This window comes from Gossypium hirsutum, chromosome D03 (assembly GCF_007990345.1).
Source record: "Gossypium hirsutum isolate 1008001.06 chromosome D03, Gossypium_hirsutum_v2.1, whole genome shotgun sequence".
In the NCBI taxonomy this organism is placed as follows: domain Eukaryota; kingdom Viridiplantae; phylum Streptophyta; class Magnoliopsida; order Malvales; family Malvaceae; genus Gossypium; species Gossypium hirsutum.
In genome coordinates this window covers 50,800,996-50,812,419 of record NC_053439.1, presented here as the reverse complement: position 1 = coordinate 50,812,419, position 11,424 = coordinate 50,800,996, and the positions used below count along the sequence as shown (strand labels likewise).

At 35.5% G+C, this 11,424-nt stretch overlaps 1 protein-coding gene across 3 annotated transcripts; it reads left to right on the top strand.

Annotated features, from left to right (window-relative positions):
• Positions 1–1,383: 1,383 nt before the first annotated feature.
• LOC107927136 (nardilysin-like) lies at positions 1,384–10,349 on the top strand. 3 transcript variants are annotated; one of them, XM_041090453.1, is made up of 19 exons: positions 1,384–1,851; positions 1,927–2,002; positions 2,099–2,145; positions 2,384–2,496; positions 2,685–2,758; positions 2,948–3,043; positions 3,133–3,252; positions 3,637–3,870; positions 4,375–4,523; positions 4,862–5,018; positions 5,440–5,589; positions 5,916–6,295; positions 7,037–7,186; positions 7,446–7,628; positions 8,187–8,390; positions 8,497–8,603; positions 9,047–9,200; positions 9,308–9,429; positions 9,820–10,349. In XM_041090453.1, the coding sequence occupies exons 1-19, from the start codon at positions 1,522–1,524 to the stop codon at positions 10,067–10,069; spliced, it is 3,096 nt and encodes a 1,031-aa protein (XP_040946387.1). In that variant the 5' UTR covers positions 1,384–1,521; the 3' UTR covers positions 10,070–10,349. The 3 variants fall into 3 exon arrangements, 1 of the variants encoding a protein (XP_040946387.1); XR_005911516.1 differs by lacking the exon at positions 9,047–9,200 and having other exon boundaries at positions 9,820–9,963; XR_005911517.1 differs by lacking the exons at positions 9,047–9,200; positions 9,820–10,349 and having other exon boundaries at positions 8,187–8,403; positions 9,308–9,368.
• The last annotated feature ends 1,075 nt before the right edge of the window (positions 10,350–11,424 follow it).

The window sequence follows — 11,424 nt, the reverse complement described above, 5'->3', positions numbered from 1 at the left end:
GTCAGAGAAAAGGTGCACTGGTCCCTCCTGCTTTGGTGTTAGTGAAGGTGAACTTTGACACCTACTATATTCTGGAAAACAAAACATCAAGTACATGAGTTATCATAAGAGTTCAAGAGGGATTGTGCTAAGGGCTTGCTCTTACTTAAGCAGGAATATACCTACCCCCGGCCTTTTGCTGTTAAAGCTTTGGCCACTCTACAAGCTGCACTTATTTGCCAAGGCCATGGACTTTAGAAACATTGTCTTTGAAGGAGCTTTTAGATCCATCATTAGAAAGCTCGAGATTAGGGAGAATGATGATTCAAAGGGCAGTGCTTATGTATAGGTGCAAAACACATAAGTAATAATAACTTATTTCATCCTCCAACTATAAAAAAAGTTATTTTAGTCATCCATTTAATTATTCGTCTTTTTTAACTCTTAAACTTACGCTAGTTATCAAATCACGAAAAAATTAATATATATTGACTTTGTTGAGTATCTATCTTCTTTTTTTATAATTGAGATAAGGTTGAAATTGCTTAGAATTGAAATCAAACTCTCGTACCTATAACTTAATATTTTTGCTACTGGGCAAAGACGTTGGCTTCTAGAGCATTCATTATTTTTACTATTTTTTAAACACCATGTAATGCTTCTCTACCCTTTTAATCGATCGGTTTTTATTCAAAAGTTTTTCCGTATGTGGATAGAAATATTCAATAATATTAATAGGTTGAAAGTTAAGGTGAGGCAAAGCTTGAATTGGTATTCATTCTAAATTTTTTAATCCTAATCATAAACACACTCTCATTCGGTCTCTTAGACCTATGTACTACATAGGAATGATGATGGATAGTGCAAATTTGAATATTTACGAATATTTAACTCAATTTTTTTGAATTTGGATTATAAATTTAAATATTCTAATTATTATCTGCATCAGATTTGGAGTGGATGCAGATATAACCTTTAAATACCCATTATCCAAATCTATTTTAATTTTATGAATACAAGATTCAAATGTAAAAAATGAATATTTGAATTTATTTTACTTTTATGAATAACGTAGTTAGATTTAATTATTGTACTCCATTATTCACTTATTTAAACAAAAATAAAATACTTAATAAATTAAAATATTTAGGGAATTCAATCTGAAGGATAATTTAATTAATTTGTATTTAAATTTAAATAATAATACTTTGAATTTAATAGAAATAATAAACAAATTTGAATTTTAAAGAAATTTGTGAATATTTAGTTACCAGTAACTGCTGGATGGATTTGGATATTTGGGCTCACATCAAATGAAAACCCAAGTCGTAAAAAAAAAAAAAAAGATTCGGGGTGTGCGCTTTGGGCTTATAAACCGTCCACGAAGGAAGACCTAATTAAAGGGCGAGAGTGATAGTTTATAGTTAAGCTGATGAAGTGCTGAACTAGAGTTTACTGTTGGAAGATTTAAATATTTACTCATAAACCGAAGTTTTAGTCTCTTAATAAATTGTCACACTTCGTATCAAAGTGGAAAAAGTGATGATGGTTTCCGGCGGAAGCGTATTGAAGTACTCATCGGACAGTGTGGTAATTAAGTCTGCAAACGACCGCCGACTCTACAGGGTAATCCAGCTCTCCAATGGTCTCGTCGCTTTGTTGGTTCACGATCCCCAGATTTACCCCGACGGACTTCCTCAACCTTCTCATTTGCCAGATAAGACTGAGCCTGAAGCTGAAGATGAAGATGAAGATGAAAGTGAAGATGAGGATGGAGGTGGGGATGAAGATGAGGATGATGAAGAAGAAGACGAAGACGAAGACGAAGCCGACGCCGACAATGAGAAAGAGAAGACTGCTCAGACTAAAAAGGTTCGTCTTTTCTCCTCCTTTTATTGATTGAAGTCCTGACATTAGTTGATTCATATATTGCGAATTTGGTCGCAGGCAGCGGCAGCAATGTGTGTAGGATTTGGCAGCTTCTCTGACCCTCCTGAGGCGCAGGGTCTTGCTCATTTTCTAGGTTTCGTTACTTACAGTTTTATTCACTTCCCATTCTGCTTAACTGCACTTATTTCTGCTCTGCCTATATTCATTAAATTTCTTTATTTCTTTGTAGAACACATGCTATTCATGGGTAGTACTGAATTTCCCGATGAAAACGAGGTCTGTTCATCCATAATCTTTCCTATTGCTATTCTAGATGCCTAACTTGTCATTCTTTTGCTAGCCTATCAGAATTTAGAAATGATATTCACAAGAAATTTTTTTTTTTGCCTGCTTCTTTTATTGTCAATTTAAACTGTATTTTTTTTTCTTATCCTACTTCTAAACGGTGTGTTTATTTTTAGTTGGTAATGTCATAATTGTTTGGCCTACCTCCATTGATACTTATCTTTGCTAGTATGATAATTACTTATCCAAACACGGAGGCTCATCAAATGCATATACTGAAGCTGAGCATACATGCTACCATTTTGAAGTTGAAAGAGAATTTCTCAAGGGTGCTATGAGAAGGTAAATGATTAAACTGTAAAGGGCAGAGCTTAGTTATTGAATTTTCTTTTTCCTGTTACTTTCCATTGCTTGATTCGAGCTTCACCATAGGGATTTTTAATGGAGTAATCGTTTGGTCTTTCATTGTTTATACTGATTCCCTAAGTCATCAGAATTGTGGACTTATGTTGGTCTCTTGTCTTTACCAGATTCTCCCAATTTTTTATTTCACCCCTTGTGAAACTTGAAGCGATGGAGCGAGAGGTGCTTGCTGTGGATTCTGGTGTGCACCATTAATTTGAGTCTATATCTGTTTTCTTGCGCCTCCCCCCCCCCTTCTCTGCCTTTTCGCCCCCCAAAATAGGAAAATAGTTTTTTTCTCGTCCTCCATTTACACTTGTTATTACATGTACTGATGGTATATTCATGATTTCTCAATGGAACTCTAATTTAAACAAAAATGGGATTGTAGAATTTAACCAGGTTTTGCAGAATGATAGTTGCCGCCTTCAGCAACTTCAGTGCCATACATCTGAAGATGGTCACCCTTTTAATAGATTCTCTTGGGGTGAGATTCTTGTCATTGTTCTCTCTTTGAATGATTTGTTTATGTCTACTGGCATGAAAAATGGGAATTTTCCTTGTCTTAAATGGAAGGAAACAAGAAGAGCCTGATTGATGCTGTTGAGAAAGGGATTGATCTACGCAAGCAAATACTAGAACTGTATAATGATTATTACCATTGCGGACTGATGAAGTTAGTGGTAATTGGTGGTGGTAAGTTACTTTGTTGTGATTCTCTAGATTTGTGGCCATTGTTTACTCTCTCTTTCTAGTCTCTGAGGGAAACAGTGCTTTTAACTTGGATGGCATATGTTTTCACTGCCTCTTTTTTCCTCCATTTCTGTCCAAAATTTTGTTTTATTTTTCATATCCATTTTACCTTGTTTAGACAGCTGATTTTTTAACTAATTTTTTAAGTTTATAACTTTTCCATGAAAAGCTTAAACATACTTAAGCATTTTATTCTAATTTTTTGAAGGAATTTCAGTGCTTATTGTACATATGTGAGTTGGAAGAAAATTATGGTGTAATTGTTATCTAAATTATTTGTTTACATCTTTAATAGCATAATCATGATAATACTTCTTGATGGTGCAGAGCCTTTGGATGTACTTCAGCAATGGGTTGTTGAATTATTTTCTGACGTCAGACAAGGTTCTCAAGGAAAGCCAGAGTTTAAGGTGGAAGGTCCTGTCTGGAGAGCTGGTAAACTTTACAGGTTAGAGGCTGTTAAGGATGTCCATATCCTTGAATTAAGGTGGGCTCTGCCTTGTCTTTTGCAAGCGTATCTGAAGAAACCAGAAGATTATCTGGCTCATCTTCTTGGCCATGGTATGTAATTCTGTGTTATCCTAATGCTTAAGTAGTAGGTTGCTCATGGAAATAATAATAACGAAGAAAAGGATGCATGTGCAAATATGAAGAAAATGTGAACTGTCCAGTTTTGATGCCTTATAAGTAATAAGTAATTCTTGATTTGCCTGTGAATGTGGATGGTATTTTTCAGTTGCTTCAATTTCTATGCTTATTCCCCGTTATTGCTTCAATTTCCATGATTATACCTCCTTATTGCTTCAATTTCCATGCCTTACAATAACTAATATGGTTGCTACTATTCCCTTCATGTTTAGAGCCATAGAAAAGATAAACAATGCTTCGATCTTAGTTTCATGTTTATTCCTTGAAGTTCCTTTCCTTGTTTTCTCTGTTCTCTTTTTATTGTTGGCTAATTCATTGAGACATATTTGTGCTTCTTAAACTTTGATGAAATTGTATATGGTTGGCATTGTGTACTAAAGTGCAAATGTAATATCTTTTTTCCCCTCCTTTTTCCAGAGGGCAAAGGAAGCCTGCATTACTTTCTCAAAGCTAAAGGATGGGTAACCTCTCTATCTGCTGGTGTTTCAGACTATGGAATGCAGCGATCCTCTGTTGCTTATATCTTTAGCATGTCCATCTATCTTACAGATTGTGGTTTGGAAAAGGTAGCATATATTGTTACACCTTCAAAGCAAATAACATTCTGTATAAAACTTCTCTTTCTTGTTTTTCATTTTATGCGGTATTACATATACTTCCATGTGGGATGTGCATGAAAAAACCATCTCAAATTCCGAGGATATTGGTTGGCTTTATCTTCCCATTGTGTTGCTGTTAACGCTAGCTCAATCTTATAATAAATTGTACATAGTCAGTTACTGCTACTATGATTATTGCTGCATTTGTGTTTCTATATTGTACGTGCTTACATTAGTTAAGGCTCCTTCTTGAATTTTGTGTTTCTGCCCACAATTGTTAATGGTGCTTCACTTTTTCTTCGCAGATATTTGACATCATTGGTTATGTTTATCAATATCTTAAATTATTGCGTCAACTTTCCCCCCAAGAATGGATATTTAAGGAGCTGCAGGATATGGGAAACATGGACTTCCGTTTTGCTGAGGAAGAACCTCAGGATGATTATGCTGCAGAGCTTGCAGGTTCTTTCCTCTTGTTTTTCAAAATTTTAACTTGCATCTGTTGAAAAATTATGATTCATCTAAATTACTTACATTAATGTCATTGCCATCCTTGAATTTTCTTTTGGCTTGAAACTGGAAAATAGTTGATATGGTGCTTATATGCATTGAAATTTGTTGATGTGCCTCATGTAAATTAAACAAACTTACACTTACTGGTACATCCATATCATTTGTGAAGCAACAAATGTTAGCAACTGGGAACGCATTATATCGTTTGATCATTGTCTGGGTTAAGGGATAACTTTTAACGTCAATTTGATAAATATAGAAAGAAAGCTATATTTATTTCTAAATCTGGTATTTTGATGCTGCTCCTAGGGTATCTTTACAATGATTCTTCTTTTCACCATTAACTATTCCCTGTTTTTCTTTGTTGCAGAAAATTTGCTTGTTTATCCACCAGAACATGTTATCTATGGAGACTATGTCTTTGAGTTCTGGGATGAGGAAATGATAAGAAAGATTCTTGGTTACTTCACTCCCAAAAACATGAGAGTTGATGTAGTATCAAAATTCTTCAAATCACAAGGTACCGTGTTCTGTTCTGCTCTGTTTAGCCGTCATATTATTATTGTTGTTGTTGTTGTTGTTATTATTAGACTATCTATGTTTCTTGTTATAAGAGTCAGAAAAATTATTTAATTTGAAGCTATAAAACTTTCTTTAATTTGCAGCTACATGGTTAGATTATTATGGTTGGATTGCATCTTTTACATTGTGAATTTCCACCATTAGCATGTTTCTTGTGTTATGGTGATTCCGCTCAGCTAAAATGTGTATAATTGCTTCTAATCAATATAATATACTGATAATTGTAGGAAAGCAACTAAGCTTTGTATACTCTCTTTTTTGCAGATGTCCAGTTGGAGCCCTGGTTTGAATCACATTATTCTGAGGAAGAAATTTCTTCATCTTTGATGGAATTATGGGAAGATCCCCCAGATATTGATGTTTCACTGCATCTGCCTTTGAAAAATGAGTTCATTCCATGTGATTTCTCCATTCGAGCTGACACTGCAGAAATCAATTCTGCAAATGAAACATTGCCTATATGCATTTTTGATGAACCATTGATGAAGTTCTGGTACAAGCTTGATCGTACTTTCAAACTTCCTCGGGCAAATACATATTTTCGGATTAATCTAAAAGGGGCATACCGTACTTTGAAGAGTTGTTTGTTGACTGAACTTTATATTCACCTCCTTAAGGATGAGCTCAATGAGATTATATATCAGGTTGATTACTTATCATTTATCATTTTTAACTTTTCTGTTAGTAATTGATCACGTTTTTATTGAAATTTGTTGCATGGAATCTTGAAATGTTAACTTGTTCTTAAACTACTTAAGGTGAGTTTGGATGGGCGGTGCGTTTACCTGCGGTTAGTGTAAAAACAGCGGTGGCGATGAGACTAGATACTGTAGCAATACTGTAGTGTGAGACAAAAAGTAAGCTAAACGCACCGCACTGCACCCAATCGCCCATCCAAACCTACCCTTAATCATGTTTTTTTAGGTGAGTATTTGGCCGGCCTTAGGACATGGATTACTGGATCGGTGGATCTACTTGTAGTATATTGTTTTTCAATTTGATTTCTTAAACAGAAATTTTAATAATATTTGTATGGCTCAAAAGTATTTGTGAAATACATGTTTTAGGATCTTTGAATTTGAGGGTATATTGTAATCACTATTAGTAATCAATAGTACAGCTGAACCATCTACATTTCTGTATTAAGCTGTCTTTGCGGCACCAATTTAATAAGTAATGTGCACTGATGAAGCGCCTACCGACATTTTTGTTGAGTTGTTGACAAATAATCTCCCCTTAAAAATTTCCTTCTCCCTGTGTATTATTTTGCATGGTTTCTAAACATAGTCATAATTTGTTTTCATTTTCTTTCTAACTCTATGTTACTTAGGTTTGTTCTTGCATTTGTTGTTGAAATTTGAATGTGATTAGAATTTTATTTCCAGGCCAGTATTGCCAAGCTTGAAACTTCAGTGGCAATGTCCGATGACAAGTTAGAGCTGAAGCTTTATGGATTCAATGATAAGCTTCCTGTTCTCTTGGGAAAAATTTTGGCAATCACAAACTCTTTTCTGCCTACAGATGACCGTTTTAAGGTACACACATCTCCTCAAATTGTGATGTGTTTGGTGTACATTTAATATGGCTGTCAATATTTGGGAAAAGAGCAAAGTGCTGTTTGATCAAGATTGGCACCTTAAAGATTGACTCTGAACTAATCTATTTTCTTACCATCTAGAAGAACAGGTTATCAATTAATTCTACTATTCGCTTACCTATTGATAATTTAATTGGTTCTTATAGATCTCTTGAGGTCTTCTGCTGTGTTTCACAATTTGACTCTGCATTGGACAGGTTATTAAGGAGAACATGGAGAGAACTTTAAGAAACTCTAACATGAAGCCTCTAAGTCACTCATACTACTTGAGACTGCAGATTTTATGCAAGAGTTTTTATGATGTTGACGAGAAGCTTTCTTCTCTAAATGACATTTCTCTATCCGATTTGAGGGCCTTTATTCCTGAGCTCCGTTCCCAGGTAACACTGACACATGGTGTTTGGGTTTTGGCAAGTTCATATGATTGTTTTCTTCCATCAGCTTAAATTTTCTTTTGATTGGGTGAACTTTCTTGTATTTTCTTTTTTGCCCAAAATATTCTTGTAGTTAATGATCTCAAGATTGGATAAAGTATCATTAACTTTCTTATTCGGAATGCATTTTGTGCTTACAATTAAATCACCTCTGAAAGTGGGAAGTGGTTGTTCTAAGAAGAGTTATTTTCCCATTTGAATCTTAAATGTAATTTATGTATTATTCTTTTTACAATATGTACACATGAATGGAGCTAAAATATTTTAAAGAAAACGTAAAAATACAATTAGTCTTCCCATCTGTGATGCATTTACTATGAAATTAGAACGACAGATTCCAAAAGTTGATTGTTTTGCTATTTCTTGATGTTTCATGATACTATTGATAGGAACATGAATCGGTTAATTCAATCTTTGGGTTTATTTTTTGATAGTTACTCCTGTTTACTTCTTAAAGGACATTTGTTTGAGTTTGTTTAAATTCTAACTGCATATGTTGGACAGATTTATATTGAGGGCCTTTTCCATGGTAATTTGTTAGAAAAAGAAGTAGTTGACATATCAAATATCTTCAAAAGCAACTTTTCTGTACAACCGATGCCAGTCACAATGAGACATAGGGAGCAAGTGATATGTTTTCCCTCTGGTGCCAACTTTGTGAGAGATGTCAGTGTAAAGAATAAGTCTGAAACGAACTCAGTGCTCGAGGTAAATGATGATGGTCAGTTTCTCTATGAAATATCAGTTAAATATCTTCTTTGCTTATTAATGCTTTATGCTATTATTGTTTACATCATTTGGCCTTGCGTTGCAGCTTTATTTCCAAATTGAGCCTGAAGGAGAGGTGGAAGCAGTAAAATTGAAGGCTTTGATAGATCTCTTTGATGAAATTGTGGAAGAACCGCTTTTTAATCAGCTAAGGTATTTTTCTGAGGCTGAAAGTCCGAAAATGTGCTAATCAATCTTTGATACTGCTAGCCTGTCTTAGGTGTTCAGCACATAAGCATACCAAAATGGGCAAATTAAGTGAAAAATTTTCCTTGTCTTTTGGGGAAAGCTGGTTGATTGAAATTCATTTGATCTTTTTCCTGTTTGTAAAAAAGGGTTGTCCTGATTCTGTGAAGGCTGCAGTCATGCCTTGTTTGAGGTCTTTATTGTCTAGGTTGCGCTAGTTACGTACTAAAATCTGTTTGTATGCATGCTTTTGCAAGCTTTGGTGGATTGTGTGTTTCTAGGGATGCCTGCGTGTGTAAATTGAATGTGATAGCATGCCATTTCATATATATTTCCCTTTATTTTTTGGTCAGTGCTAAGTTGAAAAATTAAAATGAGTTGTCTAATTGTTTATTCAATTTGGAATATAGGACAAAGGAGCAACTAGGTTATGTTGTTGAATGTAGCCCACGAGTGACCTATCGAGTTTATGGCTTTTGTTTCTGTATTCAGTCTTCCAAGTATAGTCCGGTTTACTTGCAGGAGAGAACAGACAACTTCATAAACAGCTTGGCAGATTTGTTGGTCAGTGTTGAGTCAGCTATCTTTTCATTGCATGCTCTGCTGTATTCCTTATGTTATCTTTTAATAAAAACATTGTTTGTCTGTTTTTACTTGTTAATGCATTGCAGGCAGGCCTTGATGATGAATCGTTTGAGAGTTATAGGAGTGGACTAACAGCTAAGCTGCTGGAAAAAGATCCATCCCTCTTATATGAAACCAATCGCCTTTGGAATCAGATTGTTGATAATAGGTACTATCCGTATGGTACTTCGGTTGGTGAAACATGATTTTCCGTTTCTAAGCGCTACAATTTTATATTTAGGTCAATAAGTAGAAGTTGAAGAGGAAAGAATTATTCGGTTTGTGGCATGCAACTATTATATGACAACCTTGTGCAGAGTAGGTGGTAGTCATGTTAGTCAATATTGGCTGTTAAGTTGGCTATTCTCCTCACCAAGACTATTGCTTTTGTTTCTTTTGTGCTTCTGCGTTGGTTCAGTGATGTATCAGTTGAGTGGAGAATATTATTGAGGGTTTTGCTGGTGTGAGATGTGTATATATTATATGTAAAATAGCATTGTGCCTTCCTCTTCTCCTCCATGCTGTATGTTAACTGTTTGTTTATGGGGTCAACTGTCAGGTACATGTTTGACTTATCAAAGGCGGAAGCAGAGGAACTCAGAAGCATCCAAAAGGCAGACATTGTGAACTGGTATAAGACGTATTTGCAAGAACCATCTCCTAAATGTCGAAAACTTGCAGTTCGTGTATGGGGATGCAACACCGACATAAACGAGGGTGAAAGTGGAACAGATTGTTTGCAGCAGCAGCACATTAAAGACCTTGCAGCCGTCAAGATGTCATCCAAGTACTATCCGAGCCTTTGTTAAATGTAAAGCTAATTGCTGTTTGGGCGGAACCAAAAGAAAAGACAAATTACGCTGAAAAAGTATACAATTACTGATCGTATGGTCCACTGGCCGCTTGGACGATGAAAAGATGGCTGTGGGAACGACAACAACAACGATATTCAAAGGAATGTTGGTGACAGACCAAATTGGTGGATTCATAGATATAGTAGTATAGCATTTAAACCTATTTTAACATTAATTGGATTATGTATTCTCATTAAATTTGGATTAATTGCAAAGATATGATACTTTGTGGTGATATTTTCAGTCCCGACATGGAAAATGAGCGGAAGCGTGAGTGAAAGACTCGCAGCGTTTTACTTCCCAAGAAAAAAAATAGATTGACTTCAGTTTTTTTTCTCTTTGGTTGATTCACCTATATTATAGCAGTCATAAGCTCAAAAATTCAAAAACATTCTATTTTATGTAGAGTCATTTTTTATGAGCTCATTAAGTTACATCCCCCAAGATTTAGAGTGAACAAAGGATGGCTCTTTCAAAGCCCTGTAGCCATGAACTCAAAAGGACTATCTAAGGGTACGAAAATGGCCCATCATGGATAGGCTCGTAGTTCTCAAAAATCGACCTAAGGGAGCCAAGCTCAAAGAGTTGATTTCTCCACCTACGAGTTGTGGATTCAAATCCCCAATCTCCCCCCACATGGCAACAATGGAGAATGACAAAATGAAAGCATTAAATGGGGAGATCACTTGAGGCTCAAAGTGGAAGTCTGTATTGACAAGCCTCAAAGTTCGTTCACAACCCAACAATTGTTCACTACCTCTCTGTCGTCCACAATTGTGTTCTGTCTTCACCTTCAGTGCATCTGTCTCGATTGTTATGCCTCCCAAAATCTTTATGCGAGCCTCTCGCATAGTCAAATGCAACAGGTGGAGGAGTGAGCTTTCCATGAATTACCTCATTATTGTTGATGTTCCAAATGTTCCAAGGAAGAACCAACAAACTCGTGAATGCAGTACAATCCAAAACTCTTATAGAATGCTCCAATCAATCAATACACCCAGAAGTATTAATTATCAATAAATTGGTCCAAGTCTATCATAAAAAAACTAGACAATCTCTTAGAGCATGGATAATGTCTTCTCTTTGTGTGCCACAGAACCGGCACCTAGAATCATTAGAGAGGAGTATAAGTTATCCTTGCAGTCTTAGGACGGATTTCATGCCCCAAGCACCATGCAAACAACTTAATTTTAGGAAATGTGGGGTTCTTCTAAACGAGTTTCCAATACCACCTATAACAGCGAAAATCGAGTAATTTCAATTTAGTAAAATATATCCTCAATTTTAGTGTCTCCAGTTGGTAATGCAAA

What these genes read in the sequence shown, in the direction of transcription:
- LOC107927136 (XM_041090453.1), top strand. Translation starts at nt 1,522, where the DNA reads ATGATGGTTTCCGGCGGAAGCGTATTGAAGTACTCATCGGACAGTGTG. An exon ending in GGTGCTTGCTGTGGATTCTG is followed by an intron (nt 2,759 to 2,947) that starts GTGTGCACCATT and finishes ATGGGATTGTAG; the next exon opens with AATTTAACCAGGTTTTGCAG. An exon ending in AAACGAACTCAGTGCTCGAG is followed by an intron (nt 8,391 to 8,496) that starts GTAAATGATGAT and finishes CTTGCGTTGCAG; the next exon opens with CTTTATTTCCAAATTGAGCC.